The sequence below is a fragment of the Ictalurus punctatus genome, chromosome 28 (assembly GCF_001660625.3).
Source record: "Ictalurus punctatus breed USDA103 chromosome 28, Coco_2.0, whole genome shotgun sequence".
NCBI classification, from domain to species: Eukaryota; Metazoa; Chordata; class Actinopteri; order Siluriformes; family Ictaluridae; genus Ictalurus; species Ictalurus punctatus.
Genome location: NC_030443.2, coordinates 10,522,485 through 10,544,092, shown reverse-complemented (window position 1 = coordinate 10,544,092; position 21,608 = coordinate 10,522,485). Strand labels below are relative to the sequence as shown.

Genomic DNA, 21,608 nt, shown 5'->3' with positions numbered 1-21,608 from the left:
ACATTTCCTTAAATCCTTCACATCCCCCATAAATGCATGATTTTTAGTGGCTTAGCATGTTTGTCTCGCACCTCCGGGGATGAGGGTTGAAATCCCGCCTCCACCATGTGCACACATATGAGTTTGCATGTTCTCCCTGTGCTTCAGGTTTTTCCTCCAACTACTCCGGTTTTCTCCCCCAGTCCAAAGACATGCGCTGTAGGCTGACTGGCGTTCACAAATTGTCCGTAGTGTGTGAACGGATGCGTGAATGGGTGTGCTGTTTTGCCCTGTGATGAGTTGGCTAGAAGTGGGTGGTTAAACAGAATTTCCTCAAAGTGACACATAGCAGAAATGTTTTCATTTTCTTCCTCACTATTGGGATCGATACTGATGATTTATCGGGCATCTCCCTGCTCATTATTCTTTGTCACTTCCACATTTTCTCTTACTTATTTGTGCTGCAGCTTTAACACATATCATAAGGAACTGTATTCAAACACTTACACCTACACGTACAGTGTTTTATGTTTTCACACACTCTTCACCCTGTGTTCTCGCTGCCTAAGGGGTTGTGTAGTGCTATACTCAGCAATGTTTAGACAATAATTCACTTCTGTACACCAACACACTGCTGAGCTGTCTGCTGCGCTTAACTAACCTTCTGGATTAAAACTGGTCCATTAGCCAGTTACTTGTTTTACACACACACAGTGTATTAAAACACTAAAGCGCTGTGTGCTCATACAGTGACACTCTTTTATTTTTTTCTGACAGGGACACATCGATAGAATGACATTATTAGTGCTTGAATTTAATCATACAGTGAAACTAATAGCAGTAACATGCTTGTCTATGGCCCGTTAGCAGTATGCAGAGGCTGGCGAGACACATAATGCTGACACACACTTCAACTCTCCTGTGGGCAGGGGGTGAAATGATATCCATGTATCCATACACTTACACACACACACACACACACACACACACACACACACACACACACACACACACACACACACACACACAGAGAACAGTGTGAATAACAATGATACACACTTGTTATAAACCTTATGATCCGATTTGATTAGATCAGTCCGTTGTGCACCTTGATGCATCTCAATGTTTAATAACTATCAAATGTTACCGTTTTTCATTATGTAAAACTAGGCTTTAATGAAGTTCCATTAAAGCTGCCAGAGTGAATGTCACTGTTTACATTCTCATAATATATTCAAAGAAAATGAATATTTTTAAGTTTAACTGTTTATGTTCATAGTAATGTTCTACTATTGACCTTGAAAATGCTGAAAAGTGTTGAATAAATGTGTCACTTTTTGGCATACTTTACATTTGATAGAAAAAAAAATTATATATATATATATATATATATATATATATATATATATATATATATATATATATATATATATATATATACACTAATTGTAGTATAGAAGTTATTACACACTATAAGTCACTTTTTCCTATACTTAAATCTCAAATCATATGTTGTGAGTATATGCAGGTAATAGAAATCAGTTTATTACTGCATGAGGATGCGTTGAAGATGGCAATTTTTACACCTCAGAAGTATAAAATCACGCTAAACGTTAAATGAAACGAAAACATTAATGTGGGTAAATAAATGAAAATGAATCTGAAACATTCACATGGTAACACTTTATGACTTCATGAACAATATGAATAATCATGCACTAATACCTGAATTAATTCGTACTTAAATATGAACTAATGATGAGTTAAGGCATGTAGTTATCACAAACTAATGTAGAGCTAACCTCTTCGATGTGAGTCTTATGAATTCATGCATGAATAACGACCACCTTAATGGACATGTTTGTTAGTTAATGTATTAATTAACATGTAGGGGTAAACTCAATCAAACCTGCTCTATAAGAAAGAATATGAATAAAACGCGTATAACTTCAAATTGTTTTTTGCCATGCACAGCTGTGCACACAAATATGATTGGACGGCACTGGATTACTTTCATAATTTATATTGATCCTTCTTATTGAATGTAGAAAGACACACTAATAATAAACACCAATCACTTCATCTCAACCCATTTTGCTTCATTCTCCATCCATTTCTCTTCAAATCCCACTGTAGTACTACACTGTAAAACCGGATAAGTTCATTTAACTCTAAAAATTTGAGGGAACTAATTACCTCAAAATTTTTAAGTTGATAAATCAATTTCTTTAAGCCAAATACACTTAAATAAAAAAAAGTTTGAGTAAAATTTTTGTCATATTTAAGTGTATTTGGCTTAAAGAAACTGATTTAACTTATTATTAATTCATATTTAAGTATGAATTAATTCAGATATTACTGCATGGTTATTCATGTACTGTTATTGTAAAGTGTTACCATTAACATTAATATGATATCTTTGTTCAATACAAAGGTGTGGTGTAGGATCTTCTGCTTGAGGCGACATAAAAATATAGGACCGTTAATATTCAGTTAACCAATATTAACTTTATATCACAGTTGAATTATTGAATCTGATTGGTTGATTAACTTTCTCTTACAGCAGCTCTGACAGTAGTGGCAGCGGTACTTCCGGTCACAGGTTTATATTAATGCTCTTGTTCTAATGTTATCACTTTTGTGTTAACAACTCGTTCACATGGACGCGTAAGGCTGATGCTCCACTTAATCTATGACCAGTAATAAATGAATAACGAACGTGAGAGAAAAACAATAATAAGTATGACGTGCCATTCTTTAACTGATAAGAAATACATTTGCTGTGAGAATTGTTAAGCAACCAAAGAGAAATAATTTTCCCCATCTCTGACATTTACATATAAAAAAGTGACTCATGTTTACGTGTACCTGACGACTACTGTTTACAGCAACAGTTCTCCTTTTCATAATATTTTGTTCCTTTTATTTCACTCAGTATTTGTGTATTTGTTCTGTATTTCTGTTTATTAATGGCCTCAGATGGCTCTCTTTGGCTGAGTCATGGAGTCTTTGACTCAAATTGCTGACAAAATATACTGAAGGCTTTGATTTATTGTGCTATTAGACACCTATTAGAAAGGATCATCGCTCCGGTATGTCTTCCAGTCAGGCAACGTATTGGCTCTTCAGATTAAACCACAGGATTTAGCTGTCAGCTAACAACACAGTCAGCTGCTATCTCTGACTGACTGATAAATTTTCTTCTTGACCCATGTTCCAAAAAAAGCAGTTTTGGGAACAGTTCAAGAGCCTCCTCCGTAAATCATATTGTGAATATTATATTGAGAATAACTGCATGTGTTACACTGATTACACTGAAGATGATTTCATCTGGAACGACTTATATTCGACCTGATTTCTTGAGCTATTTGTAATTGAGGAATTCACTGTAGTATGAAGTATAGTATTATAGAAAGAAGAGAATGTAAGACATATGAGACAGAATGAGTAGACAGGTAAGTATATGGCTGCTCTTGTTCCTTCCTTTAACATCCCATTGTAAATGTCATGCTGTGTCATTATATTTGTTGTTGTTGTTTTTATAACTTTACCTCCCTTCCTCATTGATTGACCCCCCCCCGTGTCTCATGTATTTTATTTGCTTTCTACTTCCTCCCATCTTTCCATTTCCCTTTAACATTGCTTTTCTCTTGCTTGCTATCTGCTACCACATACCATTTTTCTCAATATTTAAAAAAAAAAAAAAAAAAATCATAGTTATTTTGTCAGTTTGGGAAGAAAAATGTTTCCTTATCATTTTATTATTTTGCACAGTCCCCTCCAAAACTACTGGAACTGCAAGGTCAATTCATTTGTTTTTTGCTGTAGACTGAAGACATTTGGGTTTGAGATCAAAAGATGAATACGAGAAGAACGTTTAGAATTTCAGCTTTTATTTCCTTGTATTTACATGTAGATGTGTTAAAAGACATAGAACATAGCACATTTGGTATCAGACCACCCAATTTGTAGGTGAGCGAAAATATTAGAACATGTTTCTTGTTACCCAAGTGCGTCCTGTTAGATTGACTGATTAAACAATAATTGGCACTGAACATCTACTCTTGGTTTTAGCCTTCAGTTTCACTTCTGAAGACTGCATGTGTTGTTAGAAAGGATAAGCTAACATGAAGAATGGAGAGCTGTCTATGGTGGAAAAGCAAACCATTTTTGAAGCTGAGAAAAGAGAAAAGAGGGAATATCAAGCAAAGGCATTACACAAACATTGGGCATAGCCAATACAACAATTTGGAATGCCCTGAAAAAGAAAGCAACCACTGATGTACTGAGCGACAGACACTGAATGTGTCGGCAAAGGAAAACAACAACAGCTAATGACAGAAATATTATGAGAGCTATGAAGAAAAACCCAAAAACAACAGTCAGTGACATCACCAACAATTTCTACAGGGCAGGGGTGTTGGTATCACAATTGACCGTTTGAAGAAGACTTTGAGAGTAGAAATATAGAGGACATACCACAAGATGCAAACCACTCATCAGCAGTATGAATCAGAAAGCCGGATTAGAATTCGGAAAGAAATAAAGAAATGAGCCACAAAAGTTCTGGAACCAAAATTAACCTCTAAAAAGTGATGGAAAGGTGAAAGTGTGGAGAAAGAAAGGATCTGCTCATGATCCAAAACATACAAGCTCATCTGTGAACCACAGTGGAGGTAGTCTCACAGCTTGGGCTTGCATGGCTGCTTCTGGAACAGGCTCACTAATCTTTATTGATGATGTATCTCATGGTGGTAGCAGCAGAATTATTTCAGAAGTTTACAGGAACATTTTGTGTGCCAATTTACAGAGAAATGCATCCAAATTGATTGGGAGAAAATTTATCATGCAGCATGACAATGATACAAAACACACTGCCAACTCAACAAAGGACTTTATCAGGGCGAAAAATTGGAAGGTTTTACACTGGCCAAGTAAATCGCCAGACCTTAACCCAATTGAGCAGCATTTCATCTTCTGAAGAGGAGAAAAAAAAGAAGCATCACAAAAAAAGAAACCTTTCACAGGCTTAATGCAGTTATTGCACGCAATGAATCTAAAACCAAATATAAAGTGTTATTTGCTTTAATTTACTCTGACTTATATGTTCCTATACTTTTGCTTGCCTAATAATTGTCAGGTTCTATTTTCTATGTTGATTAACACATCTAGATGTAAATACCAGGAAATAAAAGCTGAAATCCTAAACCCTTGTCTCATATACATCTTTTGATCTCAAACCCGAATGCCTTTGATGTACAGCACAAACAAATGAACTGGCCTTGCCATTCCAATAGTTTTGGACGGACCAGTATGCAACTGTAAAGATAGATAAAGCATACTATAAAAGGAGAGTTTTGTGATTTAATGCACTAGAGTGACTTAACCATCACAGTCAATTAGGTTTAGGAAATAAGTTTAAGAAAACCCAAAATCATGATCATGGTGAAATTAGGATTAATTGTTCAACCCCAAATTGTAATGGCAAATTGTTGAATCATGACCATGCATCATTAACATTGGATCTACAGAATATCTCACACTCACTTACTCATTCAATCACACACACACACACACACACACACACACACACACACATGCACACGCACGCACACGCACACGCACAGAGCTGCCGCTGATGTGTAACACATAGACCTATGCAACCATGGAACTGTTGAATTATTCAGCAGCTGCTTGTACTCAAGTATTCAACTCAATTCAATGACATCAGTTTCCCCATTTAAAAATTCATTGGGATTGTTACACTTAATAGCTGTATCTAATTATTCACTTATTGAATGATGAGAAAATGATCCTAAGATCTTCTTGCGAGCAGATTAAATCACTGCTAGAGAGTGTGATATTGTTTCTTTCTTTGTGTTTAGGTCTTTAGCTTATGCAGCTGGTTTTTAATCAAAGGTTGATTCATTTGATCAGGGTTAAAGGATGAGACAGTGACTATCAATTTAGGATTTAGGTACTTCTCAATTTAGGATATGACAGATTAAGCCTTACAGACCTTGCATCAATATTTTGTATGTGCATCAAGCGTTCATTTATTTTAAAATCAAACTGGTGGCTTACTTTTTTATCACCACAAGGGTGTATTTCCTTAATTTCCCACAGGGATCTACCTGATCCTAGATGAGTAGTACAACACTGAAAGCATAACAGTGTGATATGAGCTATTGTTCTGGACTAGAGCGTCTGTTTCAAGTCAGATGCCATGTTTGCATGTTCGATCCCTGCTGATGTGCAGAACTGAAACGTCTGGCCGGACTTTAGATTTTCTAATGAAACATACGGAGAAAACAAAAATTAAGATAGAGAGCAAGAAAGAGAAGGAAAAAACATAGCAGTACACCAAGGAAAATATCAAAGAGAACGATTTTGTTAATGATATCAGCAGGATGTCAGATTGACGGTGCATAATGACATCAGCATGAGCCAGAGCCTAAATTAGGCCGTAATTTACATTTATCAGCTGCATCACAGCACATGACACTGAATGTATTTGTTGGGTGATCAGTATGCAACACATATACATCGTACGGCTGATTCATTGGCATGCCACACACGTCACTGATAGTTATAAGGCTATGCAATGGATTTGTGCCCAGGTTCCTCTCTCCTTCACTCTCTGTCTCACCCCTGCCCACCTGTCTGGCTCTTTCAGAATGCATTACAACATGGAGAGACGTGAACAGTCTAATTAAGAAAAAGGGTGCTTTTGGCAGTATGATTTGCACATATTTATTATGACATTATATTTTAAACTTACTGTTAAAGTCCAATCCAGAATTATTGGCACCCTTTAGGAGATTGGACAAAAAACCCCTTTAAATTACATATGGTACTTCCAATTTTCTGCTCACACATTTGGAGTAACTATCATTCCTCTAAAACAAATCATTCATAAGATATTATTTATAAAATAGTAGCATTTCCCCCCCCTCACTATTCACTGTAATAGGAACAGCTGTACCCCTCCTCATTCATGTGATGTGGTCTTCTGCTGTTGTAGGCCATGTGCCTCAATGTTTGACATGTGCGTTCTAAGATGCTTTTTTTGTTCATCGTGGTTGTAAAGAGAGTTTTTTTGAGTTACCTTGGGCTTCCTGGCAGTTGGAAGATTGGCCATTCTCCTCTAAACATTCATGGTTGTTGGCACCAACAACCATGTGTGGCAATTCTCAAGTGGAGGGAGACGTTGATCCCAAATTCAGTAAATCCAACTACACCACCCTGGGGGAGAACCTGGTAAATACTCCCAAATAAAAGGCACACAGATAAGTTTCACCAATCGGGGAAAGGAACATGAGTGAGACGTGAGTACGAATCTAAAATTTTATTTTATTATGACATTTAATCATTTAAAACTTGACATGAAAATATAAAATCACTTTCCCCTGAAGCACAGTAAGTATTTTAAAACTAAGAACTTCTCCAGGCCCAGGCTTGGCAGGGACAAGGCAGGCCAGGTACAGCTTGGGAGGTCATCCAAACCCACTGCAAGTCACACCAAAATCATCACACACTACCTACACCATAAGGAAGTTGTTGTGTTGGCACACTGAGTGCGCTGTGAAGCACCCACCACCGAAAAAAGGCAGCTAGCCTCCCCTGTCCCACCAAGACTCACTAGCTCCTGGAGAGAAAGAAGACACCAGTTAACCCAAAGTTACACAGACACTAAACAACAAAACACAGAAAGACAAATATTACAGACACTGTGGTATGGTAGCTATAACACCCAGGCCCACTGTCGCCACCAGACGAAATAGAGGCAGTTGACAACACCAAGCAGAACCAGAATTATGGCAAACAGTACAAATGACAATTATGGCCACTATAGCATGGAGACCGTAAGGCTCAACACACACCCTCTCAGTAGTAAAGTGGTTAGGTGGAACAAACTGAAACAGGTTTGAGGCTAGAAAACACTAATTTTACCACTCTCAGATTACTCACTCTTACTATATGTGGTTACAAAACAAACCAGACATACATCCAAAACTAAAGTAAAACAAAATACATAAAACCATGAAGTAAAACAGTACATAAAGCAAAACAATAAATCAAACGGAGAAAATGACCATTAAACAAAATCAGGTAAAGCAAAACAATTGCTGAAGCAAAACAACCCACTAAGCAAAACAGCAGCAGCATCACATGTAGCGTCTTCGACTAGGGGTTTGTCTTAGAGAAGACTTAGCTCAACTCCCCACTCTCACCTTAACACAAAGATCAGAGTGTCAACCTAAATCTACCAAGTCCCAATGTGAAAAAGGGAGAGGTGCACTTACCATTAGATTGAACAAACACCAGACGCAAAGTTGCATAATTACTCACAGGTACCTCGGCTCGACATACATACACATATCATTCAGCCACCGGCTAAATATTGCGATCACTTTACGTGATCTCCGGTGCCAATTCGCCACAATGCAAGCGCCACCAGCACCGCTCTAAGACTATAAAAACAAACAAATTAGCCTTGAGGTGTTCACCTCATTATGCCATGACAAAGCCTGAACGTACCTGAACGTACCTGAACGTACCTGAACGTACCTGAACGTACCTGAACGGAAGTGGGAATCAGAAATGCCAGGGAAGCGAGGGACTCAGAATCACCAAGACACCTATCTGCTTACCAAAATAAGGGTCCTTAAATAATCGGGTAGCTCTCATCCTATTGGTCTGCCGAAACCATATCCCAAGCAGAACCAGTAGGACAGCCAAATCACTTACCCTGCCACACATGCCACAGTCAAAGTTGTTGAGAGCAAGGGTGTAGATGTTATTAGTATTATTATTATCCTATTAAAGTGGAGCATATTTGGCAAATGTATTGCCACTCCTGAAAAATATTTAAGAACACAGAGAATGGTGAGGGGAGGCAAATAAGAACCCAAAGACAACAGCTTCAGTATGAATTCCTGGTTTTTATGGATCACAATCAACTATTAGAAACTGCCTCCATATACTCAAGCCATTTTGGTTGCACAACAGACATCCTTGCACTTCAACAACCATTGTAAAAAATTTTAAAAATGCAACTGAGCACATAATCAATATGTTGAAAACTGGGAACTGTATAGAGGAAAAGCAGCCATAACGCCTGTAAAATATGGTGGTGGATCATTGATTCTCTGCGGCTGTTTGCTAACTGTTCCGGAGGATCTTAGGAACATTGATGGCATCAGGAATTCTTCTAAGCACTGGGATATAAGTTGCTTCTGTCAGGATGGATCTTTCGTCAAGATATTGAGCCCAAACAAGCATTCAAATTAACCCAGGTGCAGATGGACAGGGCCACCATATCCTGGATTATGGACTACTTGTCTGACAGGCCCCAGTTTGTTAGACTGGGTAGCAGCAGTCTAAATGGGTGGTGAATAGCACAGGAGCAGTGCAGGGGACTGTTCTGTCTCTGTTCCTGTTCACACTTTACACCTCGAACTTCTAATACAACACTCATGCCACTTATAGAAGTTCTCTGATGAGGCAGAGTAGAGGATGGTGGTGGACAGATTTGTGGAGTGGTGCGAGAACAACAAACTGCTACTCAATGTGTCCAAGACCAAGGAGTTGGTGGTGGACTATAGGAGGAAGAAGATGGTAACCCAGCCCGTCTACATCCAGGGAGAGGAAGTCATGGTGGTCACTGATGATAAATATCTTGGTGTTCATCTCAACAACAGACTGGACCAGATGACCAACAGCAAGGCATGTCTACAAGAAGGGTATGAACAGACTTTACTTCTTGAAGAAACTCGGATGCTTCAATGTATTTGCCAAACTGCTGGAGACCTTCTACCAGTCTGTGGTTGGAAGTCCAATATTCTTTGCTGCAATCATTTGAGGGAGCAGCATCCGAGCTGGAGGTACAAATAAACTGAATAAGTTAATCAGGAAAGCTGGTTCCAACCTAGGCTGCAAATTGAGCACCCTGGAGGTGGTGGTGGAAAGGTGGATGGTGGAAAACATTGAGAGGATCATGGACAATAGCAAACAACCCCTCCATGACACACTAGCCAAACAGTGGAGCTTCTTCTCCAGTGAATCACAGCAGCGTCGGTGTAAAAAGGAAAGGTACAAGAGGTCTTTCTTGCCGACTGCTATCTGACTCTACAGTGACTCAAGAACAAGGTTGGGAGCTATGGAGACATAACTACTACACTGCATAATGCACAAAGGTTGTTTTTTTTTTTTACATAGGGTCACCACACATTCTTACACATGCACTGCCACGTTACTTGACTACTGTACATTTTTATACACATACCACCACAACTGCTCATCACATGTCTAATGTACAGTTTTAAGCCTGCTAACCTGTAATATATTTCATACAGTTAATCTGTACAGGAATCTTAGTCTGTAAATAACTTGGAGAGCTATTTATATGTATAATTTTTTTCCTCTTATTTGTGGTATATTGTGAGTTTATTTAAAGTCCTGTGAACTGTTAAGTCTTAGTCCTCCCTGTTGCTCTTGTCTTGTGGCTGTTGTGTCACCAAATTTCCCCTTGGGGATCAATCAAGTACTCTCTATCTATCTACGGACGAAATAAGTGTTTTATGAAGGCCATTTCTGTATCCAGATTTGAACCCTTTCGGCAACTTGCGGTCTAAAATGAAGACAACATCCACATGTCTAATACAAAGAATATGAAGAAGCTTAAGAATGTTCTGTATGAAGAAGTATTACAAGGTCTTTCTACAGTATATTCATTTCATACATTCCAGAAATAAACTGTGTTGTTATTCGCTCCACAAATGGCTTCTCTAAATCCAAATATTAATTGTTGGACTGCCAATAATTTTAAAATCAGTGTTTTGCAAAAAATACTGTTGGAAAACACTGTATGTTGGAAAAATATGTCTTATCACTCTGCATTTGAGTCATTTTGTGGGGTGCCGATCATTTTGGAGATGCATCTATTGGAGTTTCTCTTAGGAATTCCGTTTCCAGAAGCAATATGTGCAGTCTGATACGCCTTTCTAGAGTGAGCAGTGTGTTGTATTCAGGCATCGTTAGCTCTTTGGATTTACATGATAAATGCATTTTTTAAATAAAGCAACTAGTATCTACAGAATTTTTCAATGTACACACACTTACTTTACACTTATGACATTCTGGTTGGATTTGATTTGGATGTGATTTATACTGTTCTACAGTGGAAAGGGAGGGTTTCAGGGAAGAAATATTTGTTCCTCTAATTACTCCATCATGCTGTGCTGCAGACCATGCATTAGTATGGACACCTACATCTGAATGTCACATGTCATGGCTCCCTGCATTTTATTGGAGTGGTGCAGTATTTATACATTCACATTTACAGCGTTTATTGTTTAAAAGACTGACAAACAAGCAGAGGTGCCAGGATGATTAAAGAAATGACGAATGATCACTCATCACTCAGTGCACGAAATTACACTCTAGCTGACCATTATATTATGGGGACGCAGACATAATCCTCCCTGTTGGTCAATATATGAGACCACTGGTGTGTTGTCTGTAAACACATAGTGACCTCAATTGAAGAAGAAGGAATTTCAGTGCTAAAAATATTGCCCACATTTCTAGGCAATTTATATGCCACTCCAGATGAGGGCCGCTCCAGAGACTGTGAGCTGGACAGCTGTCTAAAGACCGTGCTCCGCCCATGAGGGAGATGTCTGTCATTACCTTCTTGCGCTAAGGAGACACCTCTAGAGTGTGACCCAAGGCTAGAAACCGGGGACACTCAAATTCTCAGAGCATGTAGGCATCGCCGCGTGACACTGATTACTCTCAGAGGTTTCATCCTTGGACGAAACACCCAACTTCTCAGCCACCACTGAATGGTCTCCTGTGCAATAGGCCCATAAGCTCCAATAGTCTCCCAAGATCCAGCTTTATCTTGCTCAGTGTTGATAGGATTGACCCTATGCATGTTGGGGATAGTACTGCCCTCATCGTAGTAGAATCCTTATAACCCCTAGAAAAGTTGTCCACTGCACTGGGGAAAAAAGTTGCCCACTGCACGGAAGTTCAACCTGAGACCCAAGCTATTCATGTGGGCGAGAACAACATCTCGATGTTGAACCGCCAGTTCCCTGGATCACGCTAGAATTAACCAGTCGTCCAGGTAGTTGAGTACATAGATGCCCTGGAGTCACAATGGAGCCAGAGTGACATCCATTCCCTTTGTGAAGGTGCGAGGGGATAAAGCTAGCGATATTTCTATGTGGAAATATGCATCTTTTAGATCTATCGTCACAAACCAGTCCTCAAACTGAATCTGTGGAATGATAAGTTTGGGTGTCAGCATCTTGAACCTGTATGTCCGAAGAGTACAGTTCATATGACGCAGATCTAAAATTGGCCGCATACTCTTATTTTTTGCGGACCAGGAAATAATGGCTGTAAAAACCTCCTTCCCTCAGGGAACGGGGTACATGTTCTGTGGCCCCTTTGTCCAAGAGGGATTTTATTTCCTGCGCTAACGTTGGGCTCTGGTCTGTGCTGACTACTGTGATGAGTACACCTCTGAACCGGGGGGCGGGGGGTGTTCGGGCTCTAAGCTGGACCCGGTAACCCGGTAACTATTCCACATTCTATTGGAGGGAAAGCATCAGATTTTCGTTGCCCTGTGGCAGCTCACTGACCAGAGAACACTGAAAATTTGGGACTGCCTTGGCTAGGGGAGGCCCTACAGTTGCACTGGGGGCTAACTGCCATAACAACCTCATGTCCCATGATACATCCCTCCACGGCCACTCAGGATGACTCTTCTTTGCCTGCTTGGCCTTTATGATCATTCTCAGATCAGGCCTAGTAGCAGGCGTGACTGTGGCCGCCCGGTTCCTCTGGCTGTCTGCGGGGGTTTGCGGGCTGCCATACTCACCTTCTGGGTCTCCCTCACACTCGTGCTGGCCTGGGCTCCACTCGTGGATGCCCGGGTGAACTTGAGACAACAGGGAAGGAACTGTCTGAATGCCACCATATGTCGAGCTCACTCAGAAGGTCTGCTTGGTAGGCCTGCAACACTGTCATTGTCTGCAGTGAACCACAAGCAAGACTACTACTGCATAGGCCTTGCCCACCAATGCCACGATGACCTTACACGGTGGCTTGGATGGCAAAGCCGGCCCCCCTAAATTACCTGCCGTCTATGGAGAGAGGTAGCTCGCAAGTGCCTCCTCCACCTTCAGCATAGCTAAATAGCCATGCCATTCAATCCCCACAATGGCCAAATAATCCAACATCGTGGGGTTATAAATACGGTTTACGCATGGTTTTCCCCCAGAAGCCTGATATTTTGTCATGCAATTCTGGAAGAAAGGGGAGTTTCTGCAGTGTGAGGAATTTACTTTCACTGGGGAGAAAAAGGCTTATTCAGCCTTAGTAATCACTTCAAGCAGCTCTTTATATGCTGCTCTCAGTTTTTAGTACATCCTTCTGGCTCCTCGGAGTCAAAGAGGAATAATTACTATTATTTTTGTGTGCGAGTTTTTTTTTTCTTTTTGGCTTTCCATAGCAGAATGAGGAGTCGTGACGCGATCTCCAAAATCCAGTGGAGAGCCGAACCCGGAAGACAGAGCAAGAGATAGAGCAGCGCTCGTCTCCGGATCCATAAAAGATCCCCCAAACCTGAGACAGCTAGCTGCCTCAGCAGTAGCCGGCCCAGCTCCGCGAGGCTCTGAAACCCAACTCGCTTCGGCTTCTGAGAAGAAGCGCGAGTCGCAAGCCGAGCTGCTTACTGTAGGCATTACATGCGCAGCCTCTCGAGGCTGCCATTGCATGCTACACCGCTAGACACTTCACCCAGAAAGTGTGCGCTATTCCCCGTGATGAAACGGGAGCAAGCCGTAACACACTTCCTGAATTCTCTCACTTATTTTTCTCTCTCGCTCATTCCTTTTTTTTCTTCTCTATTTTTTTTAAAGGGATAGCAAAGTTCTGAGATTTTGAGAAAAGATAGCGAGGCCATGAAGCGTCTTTTTGTTTCTTTACACAAACAGCTGACATGCAGTTTTTCGCTGGAGAAATAATAAGGGCTGATGGTGCGGTTCACATATGCCATATTTATATCACGCGACGCGCTTAATTCCCACGTTACCTGATCATGGCAGGCCTATAAATAGGAATGATTTTAGACAAGCTTCAGATGCCAGTCGCGCGTGAGAGGCACTCCCATACTGTTATGCTAAACGCAACGTCAAGTTCCCTTTGAAAGGGAGCACTCTTCCTGTTACGCATGTTATTCTATTTAGGAATAATCATTGTGAAATTGAATGGGTGGTCGAATGAGCATGGATATTTCTTGTGCAGTTACTCCAGAGTTAATCTGAGTGGTCAGAAGGTGTTGGACAGTGGTTCCAGCTACAAGAGAAATTGTAGGTTTATATTAGTTAATGTACTTTATAATTTTTGCAGGAAAAACATATTTACAGAGACTTTTATGGCTAGTGCTCCACATAAACAGAGTAAAGAAGTGTGTAATTGTTGAAGTTTTCTATAAAGAGACATTTCTTAAACATGTTTTGTTTTAGTTTTCAGTGACAGCACTTGGGAGCATATACAGAACAGAGGGCTTTATGGTTTCTTGGGAACACAACAAGCTGCAATTTTATGTCTTGTATACGACGAGAGAGAAAAAAGTGAGGCTGTGAGGGATTTCGTAGCTGTTATAATGTGAGTGATACCAGAAATTAATTTGTTTCACAGACGTTCCATGTTCAGTCTGCCTAAAGCTGTCTAAAACCTGCCTAGCTAATTTCCTCACACAGTGAGTGTGAAGGGTTTTCAAAGGTCACACATTTATGGTCAGAATTTTCCAGTGTAAATGAATAAACACATTATTTATTCATGTACGGTGCCCTCCACTAATATTGGCACCCTTGGTAAATATGAGCAAAGAAGGCTGTGAGAAATTGTCTTTATTGTTTAACCTTTGCAAACACACAGGGATATATAACTTTATATGTAGTTATATGGGTTATATGTAGGTGTGCAACAAATATTGGCACCCTTTAGTCAATACTTTGTGCTACCTCCCTTTGCCAAGATAACAGCTCTGAGTCTTCTCCTATAATGCCTGATGAAGTTGGAGAATACATGGCAAGGGATCTGAGACCATTCCTCCATACAGATCCTTCAAATTTTGAGGTCCACGCTGGTGGACTCTCCTCTTCAGTTCACCACACAGGTTTTCTATGGGTTTCAAGTTAGGGGACTGGTATGGCCATGGTAGGTCCTTGATTTTGTTGTCAGAAAACCACTGATTTTGATGTATCAGAGAAACAGCACCAAAACATTAAAGAGCCACCACCATATTTAACAGTGGACCTGAGGCATTTTTCCATATAGCTACCTCTCTGTGTGTGGAACAAAACCACCTCTGGTGTTTATTGCCAACACCTCTGGTGTTTCATCTGACCATAGAACTTGATCCCATTTGAAGTTCCAGTAGTGTCTGGCAAACTGAAGACACTTGAGTTTGTTTTTGGGTGAGAGTAGAGGCTTTTTTCTTGAAACCCTTCTAAACAACTTATGGTGATTTAGGTGACTTCAGATTGTAGTTTTGGAGACTTACTGATCCCAAGATGAAACTAACTTCTGCAATTCTCCAGCTGTGATCCTTGGAGATTTTTTTGGCAACTCAAACCATCCTCTTCAGGGTGTTCAGACAATATATACACACGTCCTCTACCAGGTTGATTCATAACATTTCCAGTTGAATGGAACTTCTTAATTATTGCCCTGATGGTGGAAATGGGCATTTTCAATGCTTGTAGCTTCCTTATAGCCACTTCCCGTTTTGTGAAGCTCAACAAGCTTTTGCTAAACATCACAGCTATATTCCTTTGTCTTACCCATTGTTATGAATGACTAAAGGAATTTGTCCTGTTACCTCATATTTATACCACTGTGAAACAGGAAATCATGCTTGAACAATTTCCTGTTTGTAGTCACTCAAGAGTACTAAATTTTTTTTAAATATCAATGGGAATATACACTTCAAATATATTTTTCTCATATGAATGAATAGAGATGTATAGCATAATTTTTCATTCTAACAGAATATGAAAAATGGTACTGGTTGACCAAATGACCTAAACTGGTATGTATCTGATATGTGCAGGATGTAAGGCTCTCCTGAAATGTCTGTCAGGGAGGTTTTGCAGCCGAGAGCTCATCGGGATTATGGGGCCTTCTGGGGCCGGCAAGTCGACCCTCATGAATATTCTTGCTGGGTACAGGTGAGTGAGAGAAAGTGTTGAAGAGAGGAGATAAATATTCATTCTTCTGCCAGAACAAATGTTCTGTCTTTTTATTTGCTTTCATAGTACATCATCCATTTTCATTAAAAAAAAAATGTAACACATTTTTATAATACATCTATTCAATGCTATATTTCCCAGTGGTTCTTGCACCTGTACACTTTATTCCAGTTGCCCTCATAGCTGCTTAATAATCATCAGTCCAATGCAGCTGGTTTTTCAATATGTCATGTGTTTACCTTTCCTTTTCCCCTTTCTTTCTCTATGAACACCTTTTCCTTTTTACCTTTTTCTTCTGTCTTTCTTTTGTATGTTGTATTCTCTCTCTCTCTCTCTCTCTCTCTCTCTCTCTCTCTCTCTTTTAGGGAGACTGGCATGGAGGGTCAGATCCTGGTAAACGGGCGACCGCGTGACCTCCGCACCTTCAGGAAGATGTCCTGTTACATTATGCAGGATGACATGCTGCTGCCGCACCTCACCACACGGGAGGCCATGATGGTAAGACTTTCAGTCCAGGAAAAACATTTACTTATTGCACACTACACTCAGTCTCCTCTGTTCCACTCTTCACATTCTCTCTCAGTGATGTGCACCCTCTCTTGCAGGTTTCAGCCAACCTTAAGCTAAATGAGAACATGGAAGTGAAGAAGGAACTGGTGAGTGAAACAGCTGTGGTTTTAGCTTACACCACCTGATCTCACATCTGTGAAGTTGCCAAAAATGACTGGGGAATACATAGAAATGACACTGAATTATAGCTGTTATAATAACTTACAATAACAAACTAGTACAAACAAATAACATGTTTTATTACATTTTTGTGTATGTGTTGCAAACTTCCTAGAATTGTAAAATTTTCTTATTAAGACATTGAATTTACTAAAACATTTCATTTGACCTTGTGCACATTTGTGGCAGGTGAATGAGATCCTCACTGCTCTAGGCCTGCAGGAGAGTGCACAGACTCGTACACAAGCTCTCTCCGGAGGTCAGCGTAAACGATTGGCTATTGCACTGGAGCTGGTCAATAACCCACCTGTCATGTTCTTCGATGAGCCAACCAGGTGCTTTACCACTTTTATGTGTATATATCCATATACATATAGTTGTCTCACCAACTACTTTATTAGGAACTCCTGTACTGCTGCTAATTCATGCAATTATCCAATCCGACAGTCATGTGGTAGTGCAATGCATAAAACCATGCAGATACATATCAAGAGTCTATGCTTACATCAAACAGTATGGGGAAAAAAATCGAAGTCATCTCAATGACTTTAACCACAGCATGGTTGTTCACGCAGGTGGGTAGAGTAGCCAAACATTTTACAAGTAAAACTACTTATAAAAAGAATTACTCAAGTAACTGTAAAAGTAATATTAATAATTACTTGAGTAAGAGTAATAAAGTATGCAATGAGAAAACTACTCAAGTTACAAGTTACTTTGGATCTGATTATAATGAAGGGAAAATCACACCTCTCCTTGAAAATCTGTCTGTTCTGTTTATGTGATATAAACATGTTCCCGCTCCCCGAAGGATGTCAAAACAAGATGTAGGGGGGCTCTTGAAATTTTCACATAACACATAAAAGTTTTAATAGTGAAAAATAGTTCTCATTGCTCAGTCTATCTGAAAAGAAAACGTCAATATTCTTCCCACTCTCCAAGACTGAGCCACTATAAAGTGAATGGTTGTTGCATCCACATTCAGACCACTGCAGCATATCAAGAGACTCGTGACCTAACTATACGTCATATAAACTAATTATTAAAACTACATATATTCTTTAATATTTAACAGTAATGTAGGAATTTAGCCAATAAAAGTACATTTCTGTGATTAAAAATAAACTTGAGTAAGACTATAAGTATGGCCAGTTAAACCTACTCTTAAAAGTACTCTTTTAAAATTTTTATTATTATGTATAAATGAGCAAATGTACAGGCATTCCTAATAAAAGTGGCCAGTAAGTGTACATAAAATAGTATTGAATCTAAAGAATGCATGATGTTCTGAAACCAGCTGTATTTATACAGACTATTTTAAAACTCTTTGTGTGTGTGTGTGTGTGTGTGTGTGTGTGTGTGTGTGTGTGTGTGCATGCACTAGTGGTCTAGACAGTTCATCCTGTTACCAGGTGGTTTCTCTAATGAGGTCTCTTGCGCTGGGTGGAAGAACCATCATCTGTACCATCCACCAGCCCAGTGCTAAACTGTTTGAGATGTTTGACAAGGTACCAGACAGTACTGAAAACTTAAAAACTAACAAAAAGTTCAACTTAATCATCCTAACTTAATAACCAGCAGGTATTCATAAGATAAACAAAAGGCAAGTCATTAAAGAAGCAGTCATGTTCATAGCAGCTTAATTTTAAAAATTTTTTTAAATACAATATTGCAAACTCTAGCTAGTCATCACACCTCAGTTCACACCTCGGCTGTGGTATTTTTCTCAGTGATTGGTTAGTAGTTCTTACTCAGTGCTATAGCACTAGTGATTAGTTAATTGCTATTTAGAAATGCAGATATGTGCCACAGAACACTACATAAAATGACAAATAAACTATTGCTATTGTTATTGCTATTGCTATGTGCTAGTTTTATGAAACTGTATGTCATTTTTATCAAATAGCAGTAGTGTCTAATCTGCAATCCGCTCTGTGTTACAGCTGTATATTCTGAGTCAGGGGCAGTGCATATATAAGGGCACAGTCCCATACCTCATCCCCTATCTGAAGAACCTCGGTCTCCACTGTCCTACTTACCATAATCCTGCTGACTTCAGTATGTACAGTATGTGTGTGTGTGTGTGTGTGTGGGGGGGGGGGGGGGGGGGGGGGGGGTGTTTCCCAAACAGCCTGTATGTCAGTTCATTTCCAGTTCCAGTGTCATTGAGTTACTTTGCATACTTTTTCATTGCCTTAGCACAGTGTAATATTTTCTCTCTCTCTCTCCCTACTTACATATATTGTATACTGTATTTTGATATGTTTAAGCTCTTGCACATGTGTGTGTGTTTTGTATATTCTGTTACATGTACATCATAAGCATTTCAATGTACAGTATGTCTCAACAAATAATAATGTGAAAATGATAATTAAATTTGACTTGGTAGAGATTTAACTACTTTATTACACTGTAGCAAGTTTTCTGTGCAATAATACACAATAGGGTCTAGCCCAAACTGTTGAAACAAATTTGGAAGCACAAAATTATATAGGATGTCTTTGTATTCTGTAGCATTACAGTTTTCCTTCACTGGAACTAAGAGGCCTAGACCTTTTCCAACATGACAGCACTCTTGTGAATAAAGTGAGGTCCATGAAGACATGGTTGACCTCAACCTCACTGAACACCATTGGGATGAATTGAAAGTCTGACTGCTCCCAGGATTTCTCACCCAACATCAGTGGCTGACCTCACTAATGCTCTTGTGGCTGAATGAGCAAATCCCCACAGCCACGCAAGTGGAGGTTATTATAACAGCAAAGGGCAGATTAAATCTCGAATGGGATGTTTAAAAATGGGTGTGATGGTCAGGTGTCCATAAACTTTTGCCCATATAGTGTATCTGTGCAGTAATATCATAAATCACATCATCTTCTTTTTTCTACTGTCTAAATGGTTTGGAGACACAGTAGGAATCCTATAAATCTCTAAATCTTCTGTATAATGTCTGTGTGCTTTCTATCTGTTTTTCTACAGTAATTGAGGTGGCATCAGGAGAGTATGGGGATTTGAATCCTGTGCTCTTCGAGGCAGTGCAGGGTGGCATGTGTTCAGAGAGTGACAAGAAGAACTCTAGTGACAAGAGTGATCCCACATCGTCCTGCCCATCTCAGAGCTACAATGTGAGTGCCACATACACTCGCTGTTGAACTTACAATTTCAACCTGTCCATTGCACCTGTGTGCCTCACATGTGTTGTCTTCTGTTTGCACAGGATTCAGGACCCATTGAAAAACATACTTTTGCCACCAGCACACTCACACAGTTCTGCATTCTTTTCAAAAGAAGCTTTGTCACTATATGCAGAGACACGGTAAGACTTCTTAAAATGATCTCTGTTTTACAGCATGACAAAATTATTCATATTATTCATATTCGTATTATGATGACTGTCATACAGTACATATTTGAGGATTTGTAACTGTGTGTCCAGGTGTTGACCCACCTGAGGGTGATGTCGCACTTGTGTATTGGAGTTCTGATTGGTCTGCTGTACCTGAACATCGGCAACGATGCCAGCAAAGTGTTCAACAACACTGGATTCCTCTTCTTCTCCATGCTCTTCCTCATGTTTGGTGCATTAATGCCCACTGTCCTCACTTGTAAGGACTTCTGTTGTGCATCTGTTTTACAATTTTACATGCAATTAATAAAAAGAATTTGAGTATATAGAGTATGTGTGCTATTTTCCCAGTTCCTCTGGAGATGGCAGTGTTTATAAGGGAGCATCTGAACTACTGGTACAGTTTAAAGGCCTACTACCTAGCAAAGACCGTTTCTGACATTCCATTCCAGGTATGGCATTAATACTATCTATTCTAGAAATGCTAGATACTGTATCAGCACATGAAAGATGAAGTGTATAATGTTCAAACATGTTTCTAGATCTGTAATAATCACATTATTTCCAAAACACCTTAGAAAACTAAATTATTTATGTAACTGTGGTTCTATGAACACTGGGTAACCTGGATTTAAACACTTGGATACTTTCTTGTACATGAACACTTACAGGCTAAGACCTTAAAACAGAGTCACCTGGTGAACATATGAAATAGTTTCCTACCATCATCAATGGCTGCCTGTCCCTGGAACCTTCTTCCTGAGTTCCTGGCTTGGCATTGGAGCCCTGGCAGTTTTTCAGTGTTCACAGAACTACAGTTAAATACATAAATAGCATTCTATTCAACCCAGTCACAGTAGGTTTATTCTTCTATTCATAGGCCATGGAGATTACTTGTCTTTCAATAGCCAAACTCTTCTTAGTCAGGGGTGTACTCCATGTCTTGGCACCATGATAGATAAATAACTGATTCGAGAAATGAATAGTCATCAGTACTGTACTATACTGAAAACACATTATTAACACCTTATTTGATGTTGTACTTTGTGAATTTAATTTGTTTTTGAAAATATCCTCTCATTTGAAATCTGATAACTGCAAAACACTCCAAAAAAGTTGGGACATTCGACTGTTTACCACTGTGTAACATCACCTTTTCTTTTAATAACACGTATTAAGCATTTGGGCGCTGAAGACACCGGTTGGTTAAGTTTAGCAAGCAGAATTTTCCCCCATTCATCCATTATGCATTTCTTCAGCTATGCAACTGTACTGGGCCT

General features: G+C 39.6%; 1 protein-coding gene across 2 annotated transcripts in view; it reads left to right on the top strand.

The window, feature by feature from the left end:
• The window catches only part of abcg4a (ATP-binding cassette, sub-family G (WHITE), member 4a), a 34,914-nt gene that overhangs the window by 8,077 nt on the left and 5,229 nt on the right, over window positions 1–21,608 (top strand). For both annotated transcript variants that reach the window (XM_053677147.1, XM_053677146.1), the window contains 10 exons: window positions 16,115–16,232; window positions 16,619–16,751; window positions 16,859–16,909; window positions 17,172–17,317; window positions 18,367–18,490; window positions 18,926–19,040; window positions 19,962–20,107; window positions 20,200–20,298; window positions 20,419–20,587; window positions 20,680–20,780. In XM_053677147.1, coding sequence (XP_053533122.1) covers window positions 16,115–16,232; window positions 16,619–16,751; window positions 16,859–16,909; window positions 17,172–17,317; window positions 18,367–18,490; window positions 18,926–19,040; window positions 19,962–20,107; window positions 20,200–20,298; window positions 20,419–20,587; window positions 20,680–20,780 — 1,202 coding nt within the window. The remainder of the gene's footprint in view (window positions 1–16,114; window positions 16,233–16,618; window positions 16,752–16,858; window positions 16,910–17,171; window positions 17,318–18,366; window positions 18,491–18,925; window positions 19,041–19,961; window positions 20,108–20,199; window positions 20,299–20,418; window positions 20,588–20,679; window positions 20,781–21,608) is intronic.